The sequence below is a fragment of the Cryptomeria japonica genome, chromosome 11 (assembly GCF_030272615.1).
Source record: "Cryptomeria japonica chromosome 11, Sugi_1.0, whole genome shotgun sequence".
NCBI classification, from domain to species: domain Eukaryota; kingdom Viridiplantae; phylum Streptophyta; class Pinopsida; order Cupressales; family Cupressaceae; genus Cryptomeria; species Cryptomeria japonica.
In genome coordinates this window covers 67,437,679-67,464,564 of record NC_081415.1, presented here as the reverse complement: position 1 = coordinate 67,464,564, position 26,886 = coordinate 67,437,679, and the positions used below count along the sequence as shown (strand labels likewise).

Genomic DNA, 26,886 nt, shown 5'->3' with positions numbered 1-26,886 from the left:
GATTGGAAGTCTGGCAGAAATCAGATAGTATTTTTCTAAATCAAGGGAAATACACTATTGATATTCTGAAGAGATTTGGGATGTGGAACTGTAGACCAATGTCGACACCCATGGAAACCAACTTACATAAACTAAAAGAAGCAGCAACAGAATCCAGACTTGCAGATCCTACTCTTTACAGACAGATAATTGGATCACTGATGTACCTGGTTAACACTCGACCGGATATTTGCTATGCAATGAATGCTTTGAGTCAGTTTACGTGTGAACCTCGAGAGATACATCTTGTTGCTGCGAAGCATATATTGAGGCACCTTCAAGGTACTATTGGATATGGTCTCAAATATAAACATGTTGACCTAAATCTACATGGATACTCTGATTCTAATTGGGCTAGAAGTGTGACTGATCGGAAAAGCACATCAAGGTTTTGCTTCAGTTTGGGATCAGCTATAATTTCTTGGATATGCATAAAACAGTCTTCGGTAGCTCAAAGCACAACAGAAGACGAATATATTGCAGCATCTTTGTGAGAAAGAGAAGCAGTATGGCTCCGAAAACTGCTTGTAGGCTTATTTGGTGAGCCTCTGAAACTGTTGTGACGTCTTCACACATCGCCCCATTTAAATGGGGACCCCCTCTTTTCGCTTTTGTTTTGCCTGTTCTTCTCTCTGCTTTTAGGGTTTTGAATGAGTGAGTCGTCTGTCTGGGCTAGGGCTAAACCTTAGGGGTTTCTTTTGGATGTTTTTCAAGCTGAGTCCAGTCAAATTTTGAAAGTTATTAAGCATCCTTCCGAGGATTGATTATTGAAGTAAGGTGAGTCTGTCAGGAGGTCAGATAGGTCCCAGGTTAGGTCTAGTCAGGGTTTTTGAGGGAAAATTCAAATTTTGTCTAAGTGTTAGCATTTTGAAGATGAAATTGTATATTCTTGCCTAGGTAAATTTTGATCAAATTTTGGAGGCAAGATGATGCCTGAAACAGAGAAAGTGCTCCTGTCCTTCACTGGAGGCCCAGGGCGAATTTCATTCTAAGTGCAATTTCTTGTTTTGCGAGAGCTTGCTAACTGATTTCGGGCCTTGAAGATGACCTAACTCTGCCTTGTGAAATGATTGGAGACCTAAATTTTGAATATTTTAGCCAGAAAGGACAAAAGTGCTCCCGTCCCTCTCCAAGGGACCAGAGCACAAATGTTATTTTATGCATATTTGTCACTGACTTTTCTATTTTGTTTTGTGCAGGGTCTTCCGAAATGATAATTGGACATGACTTGATACTTTTGAAGATTTTGAAGGCACAAAAATGGTGAATTTTGAAGGTTAAAGGAAAAAGTGCTCCTGTCCCTCACCAAGGGACCAAGGCAAAGTGCTCCCATCCCTCACTTAAGGACCAGGGCGAAATGACTTATTTGAGTCATTCCTGGCCTTGTTTGGTCAAATCGAAACATCAAAGGCATAGTGGAGGACTAAATGAACATGATAAAGCATCCAGACTTGACTGAAAACAATAAAATGATGAAGTTTTTGCCTAGAAGGTAAAAAGTGCTCCCGTCCCTCACTGAAGGCCCAGAGCGCTTTTCTTTATATGCACAATTTTAGACCTCTTTTGGACATTAACTTTTATTCATAGCGTCAAGTAAGATGAAATCTTCCCTAGCAAAGGAATTTCGAAATGAAAAGTGAGACAATTTGGCTTAGAGGGCAAAAAGTGCTCCCGTCCCTCACTGAAGGACCGGAGCACTGAATTTCAAATTTGCACTATCTTTGCAAGGTTAAGGTGATTTTATGATTTGAAGAGGTTAAGGGAAGCATGTTTTGTCCATTGAATATAATTGAAGCGATTCACAAAGGAGTAAATCAACCCAAATGACAAAAAGTGCTCCCGTCCCTCACTGAAGGACCATGCCACTTTTTCAAGTTTCTCTTCTTTGTTTGATATTTTATGGCAAAACTTGACTTGGATAGGAAGGACGAATGATGTTTTATGCCTTGGACGCAATTGAGAGGTTTAAAGAACAAAGAAGTACGCCAAGATGTAAAAAGTGCTCCCGTCCCTCACCAAGGGACCAGAGCGATTTTCCAAAAGTGCTCCCGTCCCTCACCAATGGACCAGAGCGATTTTCCAAAAGTGCTCCCGTCCCTCTCCAAGGGACCAGAGCGATTTTCCAAAAAGTGTGAATTCCCTGCAAGGCCAAGGCAAGTTTGTGATTGAAATGAATGAAAGAGGACATGATTAGCCCATTGAAGATAATTTGGGAAGCTAGCAAAGGACAGATAAGCTTGAAGTTGAAAAAGTGCTCCTGTCCCTCACTGAAGGACCAGAGCACTTAACATGTTATCTAGCCTTTCTCGCCAATTTGGACAAATTGAGGCCAAGGCGCAAGTTTGAAAAAGTGTTTAAAATGCCTTGAGGTGGAATTGAGATGCAAGAGTTGCAAATTTTGACGACAACTGGCAAAAGTGCTCCCGTCCCTCACCAAGGGACCAGGGCACAATTTCCAAATATGACCATTTACCTTGCATTTTGAAAGGATATTTTTATTACCAAGGCTCAAGATGGAGTGAAATGTGATATTCTACGCCTGGAGGATAGTTTGAAGTTGATATGATCAAGAATTCATGCAATGGACTCAAAAGTGCTCCTGTCCCTCGCTGAAGGACCAGGGCGCTTTTTATAAAATCAACAATTTCCTTCCGAGATTATGCTAAGGCAAGGTTGTGCGAGATGGGAAGGATCTTCTAAAGCATGGTGAACAAAGGTTTGACTTCAAAAAATTGAGAATCCTAGCCTAAAAATGAAAAAGTGCTCCTGTCCCTCTCCAAGGGACCAGAGTGAAGTTAATGGCATTCATTATTTTTTACCATATTTGGGCGTTAATATCCTCCAAATCGCATTAGATGCCAAATTGCTAACTTTGGAATATTTGAAAAAATTAATTAAATTGGCACTTACGAAATTTAATTTTGGGCCTCAAAAAATCGAATTTCTATTATAAAGGCATTTAAAATTAATTTTTGTGAAATTAAAATTAAAAGTTGAGCGCACAAGGCATTATTTTGCCTTTATTTGACAAGTCGGCCTACTCCTTTTGAGGTTTTATTTATTATTTCACCTTTTATTTGCAAGGTCGGCCTCATGGGTAAGTGGAAGGTGAGCGCTCTATATATTGGAAGGTGTTTTTTCACAATTTAAATCATTCAATCATCCTTTCAAGTGCAAAATTGGAGAGCAATTTGAGGAGCGAAATCCAGAGGAGTGGAGCGAATTTCTACTAAATGTGGAGAAGCTAGTGGAGGGCGAAATTCATCTTGAAGGCTATTGGAGAGGCGTATTTCTTGCTAGTTTGGAGGATAATTTCCAGATTTTTTGAAGACATTTGAAGGCAAATTTCCAGATCTTGAAGAAGCTAGTGGAAGGTGGAGTTCTTTTCCAAGCTAAAGGAGGTGCATTTTATCCAAGGGAGAGCTTTGATCTACATTTTTTGCCTAGCGAATTCTCCTATTTTTGCATCATTTCTTAGGGTTAATTCTCAAGAGGAGGTATGGCAAAATCATCTTGACACCCTTATTCAAGGTTTGATTTTTTTAGACATTTTTTAGAAAAGTCTAAGTATTGCATGGTTAACTAGGAAATGATAACTCAAGATTTATCATGAAGTTTCCTAATTAAAATCTTGAATCTTCCTTTTAAAGTGTAATTTTTAGATTTCAAGATATATTACTAATTTTGAAATGTTGTGTAGGTATCAAGATGGCGACTCCAAAGCCCGGAGGATCTACAAGTCGACAGGTTCTCATCAAGGACGATCAAGCAAGGACAAGGGCGACCTCCTTCAGTCTAGCATTGACAAGGACGGCCTTCTTCAGTCAAGCATCATCAAGGGCGACTTCTCCAATCCAGCATTCTAGGGCGAGGTACATCAACATCCTGCACATCAGAGACAAAAGAAGTCGGAGCAAAGGGTTTGTTGAAGAAGCAGATAGTTCCAGATGAATTAATTAAAGCTAGCTTCTCAACAACATCAAGTTGAATATCTACCAAGTTACAAGTGTCAGACAAGGTGGCATCCTAGTCATCACTTCTCCAGTCGGATTGGTCCACCTCAGCATGTCCAGATTCAATGTACCTAACTTATGGAAGGTGGCACAAACTCCGATGTACCTACCCCGGCTATCCATTGGTGGAATTTTCCAGAGAGGACATGTGTCCAAGCAATACAATTATTTCATTGGTCGAGCATTAAATGTTATGTAATGGTTGTAACAAACCCTAATTAGGGTTTTCATTATTGAATCTTGGCCATTGATCTCAAATTGATCTTAGCCATCGAATTGTATTGTGGGCACTATATAAGCCCCGGCTCTTCATTTTGTAAAGGAAATATATAGAAGCAGTTAATAGAAGACAGACAGAGAGTAGTTAGAAGGTGATTAGCTAGTTGATAGAATAGCAATTAGAGTAGAGTAGAGAGAGAAGGCAAAGATTGTTGCCAAGATGTTGTTGTAAGAGACTTGTAACTTCATCGAAGAAAAATTTATGGGTCAATTCGACAATTTGCATGGTCTTTATACTTCTTATATTTGATTTCATGTTATTAGATGAATGGAAGAAATGTGCTTGATTGATGGTGGAATTCGTATATCCATACTACTAGCAGTTTGTTGATTGCAGACTTGCCTTGTGTAGTCAACTGGAATCATTCAGCTTAAGCTTAACTTCAGTTGTCGCTTCTTCATTGATATGCATCAACCTGATGGTGTCTATGCCTGCAGTGATGATTTGAACATCATAAAGCTTTCCTTCGAAGATCGCACTAACCTTGTGGAGATGGTCTAGCGATGTCAAAACAAAACTTAGTTAGAATTTCATCAAAGATCATTCATTGCTCCTACATTCTTAGTATTAGGATTAGATCCTCTCCTCGCCCTCGTCTTTTTTCCTTTTTTTTAAAGCTAGTAAGAGCCTGTGTTCCAGCAGTATTTAAAGCAGATCAGACATTCAATCATCAAATGTAAGTCCCCTTGTGATTCCAGCAAATCACATCATACCACAAAGAGCTTATCCACACCTAGAGATCCTACAATGAAGAACCTTGGAGTCATCCTGATTGATCCTTTTCCGCGATATCTTCAGCAATCAGAGGCTTTACTCAAGAGAGGATAAGGTACCCTTGGGTATTTTATTCTGTGTTTGATAGTGTACAAAATACACGTCAACAGAAACCTACTTTCATCCACTGTGACAATCAAAGCTGCATCAAACTATCTGTAAATCCAGTATTCCATGATAGATCGAAACATATAGAGATTCCTTACCACTATGTGAGAGACATGGTAGAAAGGAATGTGATCCAGTTGGAGTATATTAATACAAGCGATCAAACAACAGACATTCTCACCAAGCCTCTCCCCAGAGTGAAAGTTGAACACTTCAGGAAGAAACTTGGTATGGTTGAAATGTAAGTTATTGAGATTGAATCTAAAAATTGTTTATTTGTATTAATATAAAGAAAGATGTTTAATGTGTAAACTCTTTTGTCATATGTGTGACTCTATGACTTGTGGGCCTACCCTGTGTACATTATTGAAAGGTGACGATCTTTCAAATAATGAACACTTGTATCTAACATTGTAAGGCGACGACTTTACAATGATTAATTCACTATCATGACAAATATCATGTGGCTTGATATTTATGGACATGTCATGATAGTTAGTATCTCTTGGACTTATTGATAGATATCATGAGACTTGATATCAGTTGAATATCATTATGCTCCTTATGAGATAATCATGGTGGATATTATGCGACGTAATATCCATGGAAATGCCATGACTTGTTATGGTAGACATCATGAGACGTGATGTCAGTGCACATACCATAACTTGGATGTATATGTGAAGAATGTCATGTAACTTGGTGTTCTTGAAACATCCTCTGATATCACGAGTTAGGTGATATCTCCATTGATATATACTTGATTATCTTCCCTAGCTAAGACGGAGTGTTGATGCATAGTAGTTTCGGTCAGATATAAGGATGATCGTTTATATTGATTATATATATATAAGTATGTATGTATGTATGTCAGTTCACTATGTGAACTGACGTATATACACATACACATTTCTTGTGCCTATAAGAATAATTATTTCAAATGCTTTGTAAAACCATCATCCTTCTATTTAATCGAAATACTATACAGATACAAGTATATTAATCTGTGTAATCAGTTTCTATTTCATCTTCTCTTGCCATGTTTTGAGCAATGAACATTGACGGCAACATTGTTTTATATATAACAGATCAAGAAATGATCGTATTTATTATATCAAACATACCTGGATCGAGTAATGATCAAATGTAATGCACAGTAGATCGGCGGCTTTCATAATATTGTTTTTGGTTTTTATGTTAACTGAACAGATTGAGGATCGGGCCTCTTGAAAGCACCCTTTGGCAAGTGTTGTATTCTTTGAGAGAGGGCCATGTCATGAGCGGACGTGGCTCCACATTGTGGAGACATGTCCCCTCATGACATGTCTCTCCACATATATATTTATACATGCCGATATCATAAAGAGAAGACATAATAATAAAAAAATGCTCTCTCTCCCTTTGATCGGCAATCTCAGACTTGAAGAAAAGAAGTACATCAGCGTCTCATCAGTACATTATAATCTGCATATTGTAAGAATTGCATCAGTCTGAAATAAATTTAATTTACTTCAACACAATAAACCAATATTTTATGTCAATATACAGCAAAATATTTTAAATCTTGTCAATTTTTAGTGTTCAAAATCTCCTCTTAATGCACACATGTATGGTAGATGCTATTGAACTCTCACAATTGAGTTTTCTTTGAACAAAGCACCACTTCTTGTTCTAATTATGCAATTGAAAATCATCAATAGCTGATGGTTTATTCATCTTGCAACATAGTGCTCATTATTGGGAGTTAGAACCACTTGGGCTATCTCTCACTAACCCTTACTCCTTTGTGTGTGTGTGTTTTCTAGAGTAGAATATAGTTTAGTTTTCCGCGAGTGGTTCATGTATGCATTATAATTATTTGGCGTTAATGTTTCTATGCATTGTAACCAAGAAACAACCCTTCAAATTGAGTTTCAATTCGACCATCCCAAATATTTGTAGAGAATTATCACTAGGCCCCTTGTTAAATAGCATTTCGACTGCAAAACTAAGAACTAGCACCAAGTGACCTTGGCAAGATTTTCAATCTCCTTTCAAGCAAGGAATCATCCCTTTGATTCCTAATTGTTGAGATTGTGCCATTTTGAGATCCAATAGTTAGATCCCATCCTTAATCCACATTTCACCACACCTGTTTGATTCCATTCTTCATCATATTAGGTCCTCCTTTTCAACCAAGAATAGCCATTACTTTTAAGATTCCACCAATTAGAAAATAGGACTATTGACAAGTACAAGGCATGTCTTGTGGCTATGGGGTTTTCTAAAGTTAAAGGCGTTGATTATTCCAAGGCATTTTCTCTTTTTGCTAAGACGGATTATATTCATCTCATACTTGCTCTCGTTGCATCACAAGAATAGCCAATTTTTCACATGGATGTGAAGAGTTATTTTTGCACAATGATCTTCATCATGAGATTTGCATGGAATATCCTCTAGAATTTGTGCAAGACTCTTCACTCATTAACAAGCTTTTTCATTCATTAGATGGTCTCAAACAAAAACCTTGGGCTTGGTATGAGAAAATGAATAGCTTCTTGCTTGCTTCTAGTTTCACATGCTACCATTCCAATCCCCACCAATTTACACTCAAAGACATGGGAAGGGCCTTTTAATTTTTGTTGTATGTGGATGACTTCATTCTCATAGGTGGTTTTCCTCCATGATCTAGGGTGCCTAACTAGCATTGATGGAGAATACAATATGATAGATCTTGAACTTCTACATTTCTTCCTTGGTCTTTAGGTTCTTCAAATTTTCAAAGAGATCTTCATGTTTTAGTAGAAGTATGCTCTTGATTTTCTTTAGAGATTTAATAGGGTTGATTGCAAGCCTCCCCCCCATGCCATTTTAGTCAAGCATTGTACTATCTATTAGTTGCACTAGACCCATAGTTGATGTTACATTGTATCGACAACTGGTTGGCAATCTTTTTTGCTTGACATAGTCGTCCTGATATTTCCTTTGTGGTTAGAATTGTCTCCCATTTCTCTCAAAAGCCAAATGAGAGTCATTGGAAGGTAGCCAAATTTATCTTGAGGTATACTCAAGGCACATCACATATTGGCATTCACTGTACATGAGGAGCTTCTCAAATTGTGGGCTTCATTGACTTAGATTGGACTAGTGATGTTGATGATCAAAAATCTATTTGTTCATCATTTACCTTTATTATGGTCTAATTGCATAGTCTTCCAAGAAGCCAATAACTATTGCATTATCAGTGATAGAGGATAAGTATTAAGGTGCAGTTTTGGCTAGCCAAGAGGTTCTTCGACTTCGATAGTTGATGACCAAGTTCAAATTTCCTCTTAATCATCCTGCTACTCTTCTGTGCGATAATCAAAATGTCATTCACATTTCATGCAACATAGTGGAGCATCAACAAAGTACATTGAGATCCACAAGAACTTCATTCAATAATTCATCCAACATGGTGTTCTACCAAGGAGAAAATCGTAGACGTTTTCACTAAATCTTTGACAAGACCTCATTATTTTCAATTGCGGTTGATGCTTTGGAGTGAAGGAAGTTATCGGTGGGGGCTCATCTTGAAAACTCTTAACTTCACTTGTACATATTTTCTTTTCATGTTTTGTCTCTTTTGGGGAGGAATTTTTTCCTACAAGTTTTCTCTTTTGTTTGCTTGCGAGAGATTCTTTATTATATAGATAATTCATCAAGCTCAAGACCCATCTTTGAGTCTTTGTATTTTCCTCCTTAATTTGCAATTAGGGAGGGGTCTTGGTGTGAACAAGATTATTCTCTAACCAATTTCCCTTTCAGGTTCTTTTCACACCTAGTTAGTTAAGTTTATCTAAGGCATTTACTTTTTGTGTCTCAACTCATATGATTATGACACTTGTCATGATCTTATGTTGTCTTATGTCCCTTGCCTATTTATACTCACTTGTACATTACGGTATCTTGTACATTGTACCATTATTGGCAATATAGCAGTTTTCATTGTTTCTCTTGTGCAGAAGGTTCTTTGTGTTGCAAAAGATTCTTGCTCCTAAAAGTCCTTTTAGTGACTTACATTTATAATCCATCTCCATCAGCTAATGTCAATGATGATGATGATGATGATGATGATGATTTTTGTAAAGACCCATATGACATCGATTGCTAATTTTATTACTTTAAAATTGATCAATGAATAACTATCATGACATTCAAATTTAACAAATTGACATTAACAAAGTATTTTTTATTTTTATGGTGGTTTTGTTTAATTATATGGATGTTGTGTATTTGAATCTTAATTTACATTGTTTGGCTACAATTATGTATATGTTTATGATATTTATACATTTTTATACAGACATACTCAAAACAAACCCAACACCAAAAATAAAATTGCCATATCAGCATACCCAAACCTGAACCAGTAACTTGAGTTATTCCTCTCATCTATCCTTGTTGTGTGATAATTTTCCTTTGATATCTATTATGCCCTAACTTTCAACTCTTTTGTCTTGATCTTTTAACTTTTTTTTGTATTGGAGGATTTCCCTCCGAATTGCATAACCTTACTGACCCATATTGTTTTCTCTCCAATGTTCCTAGCGAGTTATATGTTTAAATGAGCAAGAAATATCCTAGGTGGAGATTTTTCGACCTTTTAGAAATTTGGATATTTCAATCACTTTTGGTTTGCTTTACTTTTGTTTTGTATAGCAGGGGTATTCATTAACGCCTCAATAAGCATGAAGGATGCTCTTTCTTGCTAGATACATCTAGTGCAATTGGAAGAAGGCATATGCTATAGCAGGAGCACATCTCCCCAATCTCCAAAAACATGTACACTGCACTACTGTGTGTATTTCTAGATTTCAAAGCTTAATATAATTCTCCTTCCTATGCCAAAAAAGAAGAAAAGAGAAAACATCATATACATCTGGACTTTGAGGTACAAGCATTGCAATAAATATATAACCAAATAAATCAATAGGACCCAGATAGTAAAAAAAATATTCAGTTATTGAAGACAGCTAGGGTAAAAAGGCCTTGGTTAGGAAAACTAAAGAAATAAAATGTACAAAAGAGAGGAGAGTAGAGAAAAAGGAAATGACGTATGTTTAAATACGGAATAAATAGCATAGTTATGAAAATTAAATAAGAGATCATCATTGTTGGTAGAAAAGAAACAGTCATGAGTATTTATTATCTAATGAAGAGGTATGATGGCATTAGAATGATATGTCAACCTATGTTAACATTTTTTATTCATCAAATTATTGTATATTTGTTGCACATGTAAATATGTTATACTTCCTGTATGATTTTGCTCCGTGCAACCTACCAGTATTGGAGCCCCTAGGCTTGAAACCTCACATTAGCTTTCGGCATATCCTTCTCATAATGGCTTTACTTCTCTGCACTCTACAAGAAAATAAATGATAAAAGGGAAACAAAAAAAGGCTTCCCAGAGCCAAAATCACAGTTCAAGTAATACCTACTACAAAAATATCACCATATATCTGAATCATTTTTTAGTAGGCAAAGCAGCAACTAATTTTCTTTCAGAAGTAACAACGTTAATACATTACCATGCATGCACAATGTACCCTGTGGTCATTTGGATTCTCTCTGCACCCAGGGTACATTGTTCATCAATATCACTTAATCAATGGTTTAGTCTTGGATTACTGTACTTGTAGTGTAAGAGGTTATTTTGGTGTTTGGATGCTCATTATATGTTTGTGACTTCCTATTACCCTATCGCTAGATTTTAAATTTTCAGCTGGTTATAAAATGTTTATCGTTTGTTTTATTATAGGAAATTCTGAAGCTCAATGCATTACAAGATTCAAAGGATACCAGACTTTTAAGTTCATTGCCATAAAGAATAGGAAATAAAGAGGCTGACATAAACAATTAAAACAAAAGTTGCATCTCAATGGATGTTAAAAATCTTATTAAAGAGTGGTTATTTACTGTCTTTCCACTGCAAATGGGACTCTGAAATGCCATATTTGCAACCAATACAATATAAATGAAATATTATTTTATATAATCTGAATTTAATAACAAATTATACCTTAAGTTCTGTTGTTGTCAAATAAGGCCTCTTATCTGAGTCTCGAGAAAACCGCACCATTCCCTCTTTTTCTCCATGCCTAATCCACTCATTTCGAACATCGGGATGTCTCCACATCTCTACCATGTCTTCTGGTGACACTTTATCATCCCAATAAGTCCACTCACTAGCAACTGCAAAGTTGCAAACCATTGTTCAGGAAAAATAGTCAGAATAATTAATGCCCTTGAAAGAAAACCCGAACAAAATGCAAGAAACGGAGCTTCTAACGAAAAGGAAAGCCTCTTGAAGTCTAGTTTCAGTCTCAAAATCTATAGAAATATCAACCAACAACAACCATTGGAATAAAAGAAGCAGACCCACGAAACAAGATAAATTCTGTAGAATACCTAGAGCCTAGTATTCTGCAAACAGTGAGGCACAAATACATTTTACCTGAAACAAATGAGGCACGTGCCAAAGAACCAGATGCATCAGCTGCGGAATTCATCTCCAAAATTTGCATATCACTGTCAAAATGATGAGATAATCATAAAACAAAGTATCAAAGATAATTATAGTATTTAAGATGCAATTAAAACAAAATATTGAATACTTAAGTATAAATAGTCTTTACGAAGCTAGAACCTTCAAAACAAAAAAAAAACTATTAAATACTAAGATATAGTACAATAATATGTAGAAAGAACCAAGATTTAACTCCCTTATTTGTTATATCCTTTATTTCCTTTCCTTCTAATCTCATTATTAATTGTTTTATAACTGCAAAGCATACTACACTCTTTGATATAATTGTGTATAATAAGGTGCCAAAGCACCAAAGTGTCCCCGAAGTCCTAAGACTTATTTATTCTATATAGAGTAGATCAACTTTGTTCCAGCATCTGGGCCTTCCGTTCATCTGCAGCTCAAGTCATGGAAGCAGATGCACAATACTCGACTTTTCTTTTGCCTGAATTCCCCACAGGATTTGCCCAGCACAGCCCCTTAGCCTTGGATATAATCATAAGATATAAGCATTTTAAGATCTTGCATTGCCCCCTTCCTGGTAATAGATAATGATACTCTTGGTCTCCTGACTAGAGTCTTGTTTTAGACATGCGACTTGATTGAACTCCTCCTCTAGTCTCCCACTTTCGTTTTAATCTAGTTTATAGTTTATGTTTGGTAGATCTTCTGGAAAGAAAATGGAAGCCATTATTTACTTCTCTTGGCTGGGCGCTTGAAAGCATAGTGAGAGCTTTTTTACATGGGACACCATACTTGAAGATTGGTTAAAGTGGATGCCAAAGTAGAGAGTGCTTCTTTAAGCAATTTGATGAGAAGTTGAAAGTGGCGTGTGAAGAGAGTTTGCTCTGAAGTTGGCCGCTAAGTTCATTCTCTGAGAAGGGCAAACAGATATAAATTGAATATTAGAAGCGTTTTACAAGTTATGGAGGAAAGAGTGCAGTTGATAAAGTAGACTCAACTCAGAAGTGAAGAGAAGGGCAGCCTGCATAGCTGCCAATATTCTCTCTGCTAACTCATGGCCCTCTTCCTGCTGTTCGAGTTGCATGTTTGTGTGTTAGTTTGCTGACCATGGGGTTTCAGAACTCCATTCCCGGATGTATAGGGCACATATAGAGCCAGCCAAGAGGTAACATTTACTTTGCTGATGTTGTTGGGGAAGCTGGGTGCTGCTATATATCTGTTTAAACTTTAAAGTGAATATTTGCATATCTGTTTAAAGTGAATATTTGCATATCATATCTCCTCCTTTAGGAACAAGTCCTGGCAGTACACTTGAACATGAGCAGATCTGGAAGGGGTTTCTGAAGTTTATTGTTGCTGCTGTGTAATGTTTAAAGAGCTGCAACTTCATTTGTAGATTGTATGCGTTTTTTCCTGAGCATTATTATTTATCATAACAGTCCAGTATTTGCAACAAATATCAACCCCTTATATTTCTGTTCTTATCTGCAGATTAATATTGAGGGAATATTATTATTTTCAGTTTGTGCCAATGGTTATCTTCATTATTCAGTTTATATGCATTTCTCTGTGATTTTGAGCAATATTCGCATCACAAAAATATCACCATTCACTTGCAAATCTGAAACCATTCACAAAATCACCATCATGCAAACTGTATAACACAATTAAATAGTGGAAAAAGTGAGAAAAATTGAGCATAAACCAGTAGGAGATGTTTCAAGGAGCAAGAGCCATTGAGCACCATGGTCATCAATATTCATTTAAGTGTATGGAAGCAAAAACAAACAAAATGAGCCCAAACGTCAAAGCACCGATCTTAGATGATGAATGGTGGGCTCATGTGCAATATATTTTGAGTTTCATTGAGCCCATCACAAGTGTGATTAGGTATATAGATATTAATAGAATATTAAAATAATGTTAATTTTAGTATTAATGCTCAATAGTGTATATTCTATTTTAGTTAGATCGTCTTCGATCTTCTCAACAGTTTCTTATTAGAAACTTGCTATTCTTGTAAATATTCTTGTATTATTTATGAGCGTCTTGCTCATTCTGTTAATGAATCAATTCTTTGAAATCCATATGCTTCTGCATTTGTTTTATGGTATCAGAGCTATAGGAGAAATTTTTTCGAAATTTTTTAATTCTAATTTCCAATTAGTGGAAATTTTCGAAATTATTTCTAGTTTTTAAAAAATCCATCTCAGGTTTTTTTTTCAGTTTTCCTAGCTCCTATGACTACATCGCGGGTTTGTACAGTCGCGGTTTTTTGCGACCTGTGTTCGGCGGCGTTCGTGGTTGGTGCGCGACCTGCAGAGTCGTCGCGACCTATGTTCGGCGGTGTTCGTGGTAGTGCGCGACCTGCAGAGTCGTCGTGACCGTTGCTCCGTCTGTTCGCGACCTGCAACCCTCGGCGACGCGTCGCGACCTGCAACCCTCGGCGTCGCGACCTGCAACCTCGACGACGCAACCTACAACCTCGGCGACGCGATACGACCTGCAAACGCGTCGCGATCTGCACCTTCGGCGACGCAATTTTTTTTTCTGAAGCAAATCATGGCTTCCACGACCCTCTGAAATTTTCGATTAAGGTGTTTACCTTCTAGTTTCCATCGAAAATAAATTATTCTTGCAAATTCTTGGTGGGTTTTTTGAACCCTAATCTGGGTAGTTGTCCGTTTTTTCTGGGTGCCTCGATTTTCGTGCCTCAATTTTCGAGCCCGCGGATCCAGATTCTGACAGCAGATTCCTTCTAGGTTTTTCGCACGAATTTCTGGGTTGTTTTTGGATTTTTCTGGGTCAGCTGGAAATTTTTTTGGGAAACGTGCAAATGGCTTCTCTAACCAACTTGATGTTAGAAGGCAGTCAATGCTTTAATGGCAACAATTACAACATCTGGAAACAGTGTATGTTGACCATTTTTGAATATAGGCATCTTGACCAGCTTGTTTTGGGAAAAGAGCTCAGTCCTGGTACACCTGGTGCAGATCAAGATAAGTTTGATGAACGCAATCGGGAGGCAGTTATGCTTCTCAAACTCTCAGTGACTGATGATCAGTTACCACAGATTCCTTCCGGCAAGACAACTTCCGACATCTGGAAGCATCTGAAGGAATTGCATGAGACATCCGACAAGAGCCGAGCATTCTTTCTAAAGAATCCGTTGTTCTCCATTATGATGGACGAACGTATGTCCTTACAGGAACACCTCACGAGGATTAAGGACATTCGAGATCAGCTCAAAGCTATTGGTTGGACTATGGAGGAAGAAGACATGGTAGTAATCACTCTGAAAAGTCTTCCGAAATCGTATGAACACTTCATTGAGACCCTCAATATTACTTCCACTAATGTTGATCTGAAGTTTTCAGAATTGTGCACCAAACTTCTACAGCAAGATCGTTGGAAACAACAGTTTGGTAGTGGTACTACATCAGCCTCCTCGGAAAATGCTTTCACAGCCCAATCCTTTCACAAGGATAAAGGCAAATTTCAGTCCTCTCAGTCTTCTCAGCAGAAAGGCTCTTCGCAGACACAGGATGGAGCTAAGAAGAAGAATGTGCAGTGCAATTACTGTCACAAGTACGGCCATATGAAGAAAGATTGCCGTCAGAGGCTTGCTTCTGAACAAAAGAAGCAGGGAGGGTCACACCAGAAGGCGCATGTTGCTGAACATTCCGAGCAGAAGGAGTCTGCCTTTTATGCCTTTATGGCTAAGAGGTCTTCAGATCATGCCAGGTCTTCTGCTTGGTACATCGACTCTGGTGCATCACGTCACTTTTCTCATCGACGTGACTGGTTTACAAACTTCTCACCTTTCAGTGATTCCGTTGTATTTGGCGGAGGTGAGGAGTATACAGTTGTTGGCAGAGGCACTGTTCAGATACAGTCTGGTGGCAGGACTCTCCTTTTTCTGAATGTGTACTATGTTCCTGGTATGGAACTCAATCTGCTCTCTGTCAGTCAGATTATGAGGAATTCTCCTCAGCTAGATGTGGTGTTCAGTGCTCACAGTGTTCCATCATTGATCGGGAGACTCGTCTTACTGTTGTTGTTGGTCTAGAGGATCATGGCCTATATAGGCTTCTTGACACTGGTGATTCTCCTGAAGTGGCTCTAGCAACTCGTGTTTCTCCTCTCAGCACTTTGTGGCATCAAAGATATGGACATCTCAACATTCAGTATCTCTCTCAGCTATCTCGGGAGGGACTTGTTTCAGGGTTACCTGATATTCAGACTCAGCATCTTGGAGTATGTGGCGCCTGTCAAGCTGGCAAACAGCATCGGACTTCATTCACACATGGAAAGTCTTGGCGCGCATCTAAGGTACTTCAATTACTTCATGCTGATATTTGTGGTCCTATGAATACATCTTCTGTTACTGGTTGCAAATACTTTTTGCTTATTGTAGATGATTTTAGTAGAAAGATGTGGGTGTACTTTCTTAAACATAAATCAGATGTATTTAGTATCTTTCAGAAGTTTAAGTCCTTTGTTGAAAAAGAGTCTGGACATAGCATCATTACTCTTAGGACAGATAATGGGGGGGAATTTTGTTCTTTTGCATTCTCCACCTTCTGTGATACCCATGGCATCACACGCCAATTGACTACACCCTACACTCCTCCGCAAAACAGTGTTGTCGAGCGTCGCAATCGTACGGTTGTTGAGATGGCTCGCTCTATGTTACAACACAGGAGTGTTCCGAATAAGTATTGGGCTGAAGCAGTGTTTACTGCTGTCTACCTACTTAACCGTTCTCCTACTCAGGCTGTTAAGGGGAAGACTCCAGAAGAGGTTTGGTCTAGTCAGAAGCCTAAGATTAGCCACCTGAAGGTTTTTGGCTCTGTTGCCTATGTTTGGATTCCAGATGCTAAGCGCTCCAAGTTGGATTCCAAAAGTCAAAAACTCATGATGACAGGATACAGTGATCACCATAAGGCCTACAGACTAATAGATATAGACACTGAACGTCTTATCTTCAGTCGTGATGTTGTATTTGATGAAGACAGAGGATTCTTTTAGTCCCCTTCTTCTAAGCAGAGTTCTAAGGATCAGCCTCACAGTGTTCTTATTCCATTAGGTTTGTCTGATGGGAGGGATGATGCGGAATCTATTTTCGATGATGCACTACCTGAGTTCCCTCCGGAGAATAATCCTCCTCTTGCTGCTCCTGTTTCTGATCCTGAGCCTCTTCCAGCTCCTCCAGATGTTAGCACTTCTACTCTACGGCCTAAGTGGTGGGCCAAGACCATTGGTGATCTCAGGGATACTGAGCTCATTGAGGGTAGAACCTCTCGTAATAAGAGCAAACAGCAACATACAATCAATTTTGCTCGCATGGCTAACATACACAGTGTTTTTGAGCCTCAGACATACTCAGAGGCTAAAGGTATACCTGAGTGGGAACAGGCTATGGAAGCTGAGTTCCAGAGTCTTCAGAAGAATCACACTTGGGCCCTTTCTAATCTTCCTTCAGGGAAGAAGCCCATTAGCTGCAAATGGGTGTACAAAGTAAAATACAAAGCTGATGGAACCCTAGACAAGTATAAGGCTCGTCTTGTTGCTCGTGGGTTCTCACAGAAAGAAGGCATTGACTATGAGGAGACTTTTGCTCCTACAGCCAAAATGAGTACCATACGGCTCGTTCTTGCCTTGGCAGCCCAGTTCAGTTGGAAAGTCCATCAGATGGACGTCAAGAGTGCTTTTTTGAATGGTGACTTACAGGAAGAAGTCTACATGACGCAACCCCCAGGATTCAAGGTTGCTTGTCAAGAACAGAAGGTCTGTAGACTAGTCAAAGCACTCTATGGTCTGAAACAAGCTCCTCGGGCTTGGTACATGAAAATTGATAAGTACCTGACAGATCATGGTTTTCAGCGGAGTCCATCTGATGCAAACCTGTATATCAAGCATACTAGTAATGATATTCTGTTTGTGGTTGTCTATGTGGATGACTTAATCATTACTAGCAGTTCAGCACATTTGATCACTGGGATCAAACAGGATTTGTGTCGCACCTTTGATATGACAGATTTGGGACTTCTACATTACTGCTTAGGAGTTGAAGTCTGGCAGACTGAGAACAGTATCTTTCTCTCTCAGTCCAAGTATGCCAGAAGTCTTGTGGACAGGTTCAGAATGCAGGATTGCAAACCTGCCTCTACTCCTATGGAATCCGGGCTCAAACTTTCAGCTCAGTCATCTTCACCAGTTGTGGATGAATCTCTGTTCAGGCAACTAGTGGGCAGCCTCATCTATCTTACTGCCACTAGACCTGACATCAGTTTTGCAGTGAGCTACATTTCACGCTTCATGATAGCTCCCAAGGCTGATCATTGGATAGCAGCGAAGCGTGTGCTGCATTATGTGAATGGCACTCCTGATTATGGACTTCTGTACACTCGGAGTTCTGATCCTATACTCAGTGGCTACACAGATTCTGACTGGGCAGGTTCGGTTGATGACCGTAAGTCTACAGCAGGGTATGTGTTTAGTTTGGGATCTGGTGCTGTCACATGGACTAGTAAGAAGCACCAGGCAGTGGCTCTCTCCACGATAGAAGCAGAGTATCGGGGAGCAGTTAAGGCATCTTGTGAGGCGGTTTGGCTTCGATGAATGCTTGCGGATATGCATGTCTCCAAGGCAGGTCCTACTCCCTTGTTCTATGATAATCAGAGAGTGCTCAAACTCGCCAAGAATCCAGTCTTCCATGAAAGAACCAAGCATGTGGAAACTCATTGTCACTATATTCAACAGCTGGTTGAAGACGGATCCATCCAGTTGCCGTATGTTCCTACCTCGGAGCAGCCAGCAGACATCTTCACCAAGCCCCTTGGTCCTGATAAATTTGTAAAATTCAGGGGGTCTATAGGTGTAGTTAATAGATTGAGCATTAAGGGAGGGTAATAGAATATTAAAATAATGTTAATTTTAGTATTAATGCTCAATAGTGTATATTCTATTTTAGTTAGATCGTCTTTGATCTTCTCAGCAGTTTCTTATTAGAAACTTGCTATTCTTGTAAATATTCTTGTATTATTTATGAGCGTCATGCTCATTCTATTAATGAATCAAGTCTTTGAAATCCATATGCTTCTGAATTTGTTTTAGATATAGATCGACCATATTTGGGTGAGATAATTTGATGGCATGGAGTAATGGACTACATGTTTAAAAAAATAAGGACCATGATAAAATCCAAAGAGTATGACCCAACAGAAGCATTTTTCAAAAAAGTGCAAAGGATCATTGTTGACAGTTGGAACAAGATGACCGTGCCTTTGCATCTCCTAGAATTTGCTTTGTCTCCAACTCCAAGGTGCTATAGCAAAAAGACAATTTCCTTTCCAAAGAGGGTGTAACCATATGGAAATGAAGAAGTTGCTACTAGGTACAAGACTGCGTTTAGAAGAATATTCCCAAATAGAGATATAGAAAATGTTGTCTTGTCTGAGTTTGGCCACTTCATATCATCAAAAAATCATGATGTTTGCACTCTTCAAGACAAGTACAAGAAAGATGCTCATGAATAGTGGTACCTACATGGCCAAGCCTCTGTTTACTTGCAATCTTATGCAATAAAGTTCTATCTCAAGTATGTATCATTTCGTTTCTAGATTTTTAGCTTCTTCGTGTTTCTTTTGCTACTACATATAATAATGTATGTTTTTTAACTGTAAATGTTGTATGTAAATTCAACAGGTTGTAAGTTCTTCAATTGAGTAGAATTGGAATGCATACTCCTTTATCCACTCAGTTTAATGCAACCGATTGGGTGTAAAAAAAGATAAGGATTTGGTCTTTGTACACTCTAACTTGCATCTCATGTCACATAGATGATTAAGACAATTATAGTGAGGGGGTGACAAGAAAGTGAGATCTAAAGTCTGTTCACTTAGATGCTATTGTTGCACAAATTGCCCAAATCTCTATCAATGAGGAAGCTTCTACATATGATGTAGGTAGTAGGAGTGGTACAACAGCTGATTGTGATTCAAATGAAACTGAATCAAATGTTGAATACCATGCTCTCAATGAAGAGTCAAGACATTGAAGAGCCATATTAAGATTACTGAATATTGATTGTAATTTTCATTTTGTATTGACATTCAAGTCTTTGACAAATCATGAAGTTATGAATCATTGAATTTCAATTCATGAATATTTTATTTCTTCCAAGTTATGAGGTATTTAGATATTCTGTTGTTTTGTTTATTGGAAATTATGAACATTGAATTTATGAGTATCAACTTTTTTTAATTTTAAATATATATAAATTTGAGATTGTATGGATATATATATATATATAAATTCATACCCCAACCCAAGGGAAAAAATTGTTGTACTAGCATACTTGAACCTCGAACCCATACTTGTCCCCATACCAGGAGCAGCAACTTAGAATATAGAGAAATGCATACACACTATACAAATCTAAAATCTTTAAGAATATGATATGTAAGATTAAGACACCTCATTAATGAATGCCCATCAAAGGAAGAAGAAAAGAAAAACAGTTTCCAAGTTGTATAGTCCAAACAGTTTTAAAAGCAACCTTTTAGATAGGGCTAGAGCCTGCATATCAAAATCACTATCATCTATACAACCACCACAACTCAAGCCCAAAAACTAGATAGAATTACAGTTTTTTACCACTATCTAAGCAAGTCCAACAGCAATTTGTAGATACATATTCATCAAAAAACATATTCTGAATTAACGAGGCATTGTATATTTACATGCATATTCAACATTCACAAGCACTCTAACATTCTTAAAATTAGTTTTCAGTTTTCACAATAAGTAGAGGACAAACATTTCCATTGGAAGACTTTGTTTAACCAGTTGATATCGCTTCCAATATTGCAAGGTTGACTTGTGATTTGCTCTCTTTGGACCACCATTATAGGCACGAACCATGAATTCCTCACTTCTCTTCCTGCCCCATGCATCATTAACAAAGCAATTAATAATTGGCAATATTAATAAGAGTCCAGATAAAGAAGGTGCAAACCATCAACCATAACTTCAGAGCATCCAACAATAAAGTCTATCGTACTATAAAATTTCACTGTGACACCAATAGAGACAAAATGATACCCTTTCTATCATATTCATGGTGAATCATCAAAAATCATTCCATCCAAAAGTCATGCGAGAAATGACATAAGCACACACATGAAGCTTAAAACGATAAATAAAATAACAGTGACAATAAAAAGATAAATGAAATACCTACTTGCCATCATAAGTCGATAGCCATTTCAAATAGGCTGCTCCAAAATAAACACTGACAAAAGGTCTATAAAGCATGGTAGGTGCACCCTCTACTTGGTAGACCGTATATCCCATGTCCCTGGAAATTCATACTTATTTTAAAATTAAACAATACTACAACAGGATATGTAAGAAAAATAATAGCATACACCTGAAGTTTTGAAAAACAGATAAAACTTGATTTTAATTTGTGTGTATATGAGAACAGCACCTTGCCAACCATTCTGCTGTGGATTGTAATGTCTGCATAATTCCAGTACTAGCCTCTCCCAGTTGAGGCTCATAACGATATGCAAAAGGTTGCCTTTCACTTTCAATTTCTGCGATGGCACATATCATCATCTGCATTACAAAAAAGAAAAATGATCATGAATATGAATGAAACAATCATGAAACTCTAAATACATAAATATTAAATACAGAATAAGATTTCTTAAATTCTCAAAAGAAAACATTTACACACACATATTTGAGTAGGAAGCACCAACTTCTTTAATTACATCATATTATCATCTTTTTGTTATTTTCCTTGTCAAATGATAATGACTATTGAGGCTTGGGAAAGAAATTGTGCGTAATAATTTTAAAATTGACATTCCAGGCCACTCTTTGTGTAACATCTCTTTTCCACTCCTAGTCAATTTGACTTGCCATTAGCCTATTCCTTGGGTTCCCGTAGGCTAAATGGAGATGGTTAGGGGACTCAGTTCTGATGAAGAGTTAGAAATTGTGAATTTAGAGACTTTTGGCTAGCTTTCTTTTCTAGCATATTACTATTTATAGTAAGTGCTTTTTGGGCAACTAATTATAGCTTCAATCTCCTCTCAACTTCAATGTGCAACACCTTCAGTTTCAGGGTTTGAGCAATTTTTTCTATTTTTAGCATATAACTGTTTATAGTAAGTGCTGTTTCTGGTAACTCGTCTCATTCACGATTTCCCCTCAGCTACAGAGTCTAGTGTCTTTAATTTCGGGACATGATGTATTTCCTAAAGTAGTGATATTATTATTTCACTTAAATATTTTAATAAATTGACTTTATCACTAAAGTGAAATAAAATATCAAAAAGTGACCCCTTTGGGCCATGCCTAGGCAAGGTAACGATTTTAAGTTGTTATTAAAGTTACCAGCTGGGTGCCAAAGGTGGACATTGGGATTTAGGTTGAGAAAATTAAATATTTAAGAGATATTTGAAAAGCAAAAGATGGATGTGTGATTTGAGGAAGAAATTAAAACAATTTAAAGTAATATTTTATTGTCAAAAGGTGGACATCAACCTAGGAAAGGAAAAGTGAAATATTAAAAGGGCATATATTATTATTTTATTATTTGCTAAGATGCCCTAACCTGTGTTGTCCTAATTTCTTATTAAGACTACATAAAAGAGAATTTTGGCTCTCACTTGGTTATGTTGAATATTGTAAAGATATAGAAATGTTGTTGGAATAAACTTGGAGTTCTTCTAAAGATTGTTGAGGACAAAATCCCATATCAGTTAGCTTGGTTTCGGTAGCGAAAGATCCACCCTAGCTGGTTGTGCACTACAGTTCAAGTTTTCAATAATTTTGGTTTGCAGTTGGCCATTTTAGTTTGTTGAACATGAAGGATTTCAAGGGTTTTTTATATGGTTATTGAGATTTTGGAGTGGTATGATCTTTCTTAGAGTGTTGTTTGAGTTTTGTGATGATTGCATGAATTTTCAGTGTGTTAATCCTTATTTTCAAAGATTTAGAGAATCACATTTTGGCTCATATTTCATCGGATGAATTTTATATGGTTCTGGGTATCATTGCAAACTTTCTACCATAGTAGGGCAATGGAAAATGATATAATAGATTGGTTTGAAAGGTTCTCTGATTTTATCTTGCAAGTCACCCCGAGTAGGGTCATTCCATTTCACCTTTCAGCATGTGTGTGATTTGAGGTTGTCAAACCTTCCTTTCAAGGCTGCAGAATACTGGCATTGTTGGCGCCTAGGAGTTTGGGAGGTGAGTTTGTGGTGTTTTGGTTATTAAAGGTGCAGAAAACAATTTTAATAATTTATTTGAAGTCAACCCTACACTTCCAGCACTTGGTACTTGACTCAAAACATTTTGTATTATTTCAGTCCTTGGATGAGTTAGTAATCTCTGCATCAGCCCAATTTCCACTGGTAATATCTCTTTGAAGGTTGATATTGAAGGAAGTTCTTCATATTTGTAACCAGAACGATATTTGTAATTAGAAATTTAGAACAATACACAAGGTAACCTAACATATGGTGGGGAAAATAGTTCCACAAATCAGCAAAGTAGCAATGAGAGGCAGCCTATAGCAGCAAGGTCAAGCACAATACCATGGCCTCTTCAACCCACCTTTATACAGAAAGAAGCACTTCAGGTTGCCCATGAGACTCCCCTACCATTGGTGGATGAGTTGAGTAATTCTTATGCACAATATGACACCCTACCAGATGTGGTGCAGGAGCACCTTGATCTCATGGATGCCTAATGAAGGCTTTTTTGTAATGGTTTTTGTTTTGTGATTGTGTCAAGATGTAATAAGGTCCTAAGGACCATTTGGACCATTTGTAATCCATTTGTAGTCATTTCAACTCAATTTATAAGGCCTTTGATGCAATTTGAGCCATATAGACCTATAAGGTCTTGATTGGGTCAACAATGGTCAAACCACTCCAAGTGTGTTCAAAATGAGTGGAAATGATGTAATTGATGTCATATGGGCTATTTTGATATGTCTTAGGGGTAGGTGTGAAGTTTTGAGTCAATTTGTGGAGAAGAGCAATAAAATTGTAAAAGTTGCTAATGTTGCTTGTCAACTTTTACAACATTCTAGGGCAAAATTGAGTTCCAACGGTTACCTATTCAAAAAACAGTTGGGAACCGTTGGAAAAGGTCTGAGTGAGTTTAAATAGCCTCTCCAAAGTCGAGGCATGGTTGATTTGTAACTTCGGGAGAAGATTCCATAAAATTTACCTCTGTTTCCTGCAATTTCCTGCTACTTCGCTGCTCTCGGGCTCTGTGTGTATGGACAGTACACTGTACGGTAAGGAGTCTCAAATGGTTCGATAGAGGGGTAAACTACCTTTCTTTTGGCGGTGGTTTGGTGTAATTCCATTCATCTATGAGCAAGTTATAAAGGTTTGACTGAAAACTGCCTGTAACCCTAAGCAACTAGAGTTTGTACATAAAAAAAGGTAATTTCCCCACCATTCCACTGTGGCAAAACCTCAAACCTCATGGAATGGTAGTACAACAAGTCCTTCTTAAGTTTCAATTGGTCTCAAGGCAGAAGATGGAGTATGGAGTGAGATATGGCAAGTTTTAGGTCTGACATCTCTATGTGGCAGACCGAGATGTGAGGGTTTTTGAAGATTTAATGCAAACTTGTTGAAATTTGTGCTACATAAGCACCTAAAACCCGTGAAATCCTTGGTTTGGTATTGAACCTCATATGTTTGGGCCACTGGTTGTGAAGAGGAGTAACTTTTGAGGGTGGACGCTTTGGAAAATAGGGCTAATTGAGCCCCTAAAACAGTGACAGTCTCAATTTTGTTCATTTTGTTTTGAAGGAACCTAGGGTAGGGTTCACATATGTTGTCATACATCTCAGTAGGTATCTATGAAAGGTTTCTTTTTGGGTTTGTGATCAGTGGTCCTCAAGCTAATGCCAAAAAACCCGCTTGGGAGACCTAGTAGGCCTAGTAGCCTTGTGTGAGGGTAGTAACCTTGTTGGTGACTTCTAACCAATACCAAGTGTTGGGATAGATGTTTGATGTTCTTTGGTGCTCAGAATACCCCTCAGACAGTGAGTTCCTTGTGTGTGTTGATAGATCTTCATATTGACTCTTCTAGCATAGTTGTCATGTCTCCATGATGTATAAGAATTTGGTAATGAATGTCTCTTGCAGGTCTGAGTTGTTTGGTTATGTTGGAATGTGTTTGGTTTGATTACCATCCACCCTTGTGTCCTCTGCATCAAGATGCTCTCAAAACTTATTTGTCTTTCAATGAGTTCATGGATCAAAAAAGGAAGAGGGGTGGTGGAAGAGCTGATAGTAGAGGACCACGGTTCAAAGAGACCTACAACAGGCATTGGGCAAGGTTACACTTGCTCAATTTGATGAGAGTGAGAAGTGCACAGCTAGGGCATGGGTACAGAAGTTGGACAACTACCTAGCTCTTCAACCTATGACTAAGGATGAGGCAATTAAGTTTGCCACTTTACCCTTGGATGGACTTGCACATAAGTGGTGCTACCATGGCCTTATCACCTTGGGTACGGATCTATCACTACATAGAGTTTACTAATAAACTCATTGAGAGATTTGATAAAAAAGATCTTGAGTTGCACTTTAGGGAGTCGGCACAGTTGAAACAACATGGTACAATGGAAGTTTACATAGCATATTTTCAAAGGCTATCAGTTATAGTTTTGAATATTACAGAGATGAGGTTGATAGTCCTTTCTAGTGAAGAACTAATGGGACCCGTTAGAGGATGGGTTAAGACTTTTGATCCACCTAGCTACAAGAGGCTATGAGGAAGGCTAGAAGTATGGAGCTCGCTGTCCCAAAAAGCGAGTTCTCATCAAAAACCCTCTAGGATGAAAAGAGTAAAAGCATGATAACAAGGAAAAAAATTCAGCCCAAAGAGCCCTCCTCAAAATGGGTGGAAGATGAACTCAAAAAATACCTAAGGAAGAAAAATCATTGTTACACATGCAAGGAACCATTGGGCCCTAGGTCAAAAGTGTGTGGAAAAGGGAATAAAATGTCAATTGAAGGCATATTCAGCTAATAAATCAGAATCAGAAACTTCAAACCATAAAACTGAAATAGGGTATAGTGAGGAAGAAAAGTTGGCAAGAGGGTTTGGAGAAGAGAAGGGGAGAAGTGTACTTGCTAGACTCTCTAGTCTTACAAAGAATGATACATTCAAAGTTAGAAGCACATTGGAAGGGCAGCCCATTGTAGCACAAACTGATACCAGTGCCACAAATGATTTCATCAATGAGAACATAGTACCACAGAGCGGGCTAAAAACTATGAGGTTTGGTGGCTTCAGAGTTATGGCAGCGAATGGTCGCACTATGTCTTGCATGAGGATGATTCCTCAATTGAGGTTCCTTTTGAATCACTACGAAGTCAATGATGACTTTTACATGGTGAACACTGGAGGCATAGAGGTTGTTCTTGGTATACATAGGCTTTGATCTCTTGGTGAGATCACCTTGAACCTCAATGCTATGGAGCTGAAATTTCAGAGTCGACATAAGAAGATGGTGTTGAGAGGAATGACACGGGAAGGAACCCATAATGTTTCATGCCAAATGATGTAGGGAGTATCCGATCATGTGCCTATCACCAAGTCCCAACAAGGAAGTAATGATGAATTTCAGATTTTGGATAATCCTTTCTTGATATGGATGTGGATTTTGCATTCCATAATCCTCTTTTTAAGTTGCATGATGATGGTTTAGAGGAAAAATAGGTTCTTGATGAATGCTTGCTTCCTATGATGGGCCAATACGAATGTGATCAATATGGCATGATGAATGCTTTTATGAATTCACCGCAAGTAGAGGAACACTATGGTACCTTGGAGATTAATAGACTTTAGTGTGGTGAAGTTTTGTTTGGGGTGAATATCTGTGCCCAAGATCGTTTGCATGAGCTGTTTGAAATCAAAGATGATGGGAGAGACATATCATGGGAGGTTTTGGATCCAAGAAGTGAAAGAAATGTTATCAGTTTTTTCAGTCACTTTATGAGTCCATTTGTATTCAAACAAGTGGATTAGAGAGATGTGTTGAACAAAATTTCAATCACTTGTGTTAGTGACTCATGGGAGTGAATTTGCAGCCAAGGGAA

The 26,886-nt window shown here is 38.0% G+C and overlaps 1 protein-coding gene across 3 annotated transcripts in view; it reads right to left on the bottom strand.

Annotated features, from left to right (window-relative positions):
• The window catches only part of LOC131046637 (uncharacterized), a 112,268-nt gene that overhangs the window by 45,597 nt on the left and 39,785 nt on the right, over nt 1-26,886 (bottom strand). For all 3 annotated transcript variants that reach the window (XM_057980410.2, XM_057980412.2, XM_057980411.2), the window contains 5 exons: nt 21,225-21,355; nt 20,976-21,092; nt 20,553-20,675; nt 11,693-11,766; nt 11,258-11,430 (listed from right to left, as the gene is read on the bottom strand). In XM_057980410.2, coding sequence (XP_057836393.2) covers nt 11,258-11,430; nt 11,693-11,766; nt 20,553-20,675; nt 20,976-21,092; nt 21,225-21,355 — 618 coding nt within the window. The remainder of the gene's footprint in view (nt 1-11,257; nt 11,431-11,692; nt 11,767-20,552; nt 20,676-20,975; nt 21,093-21,224; nt 21,356-26,886) is intronic.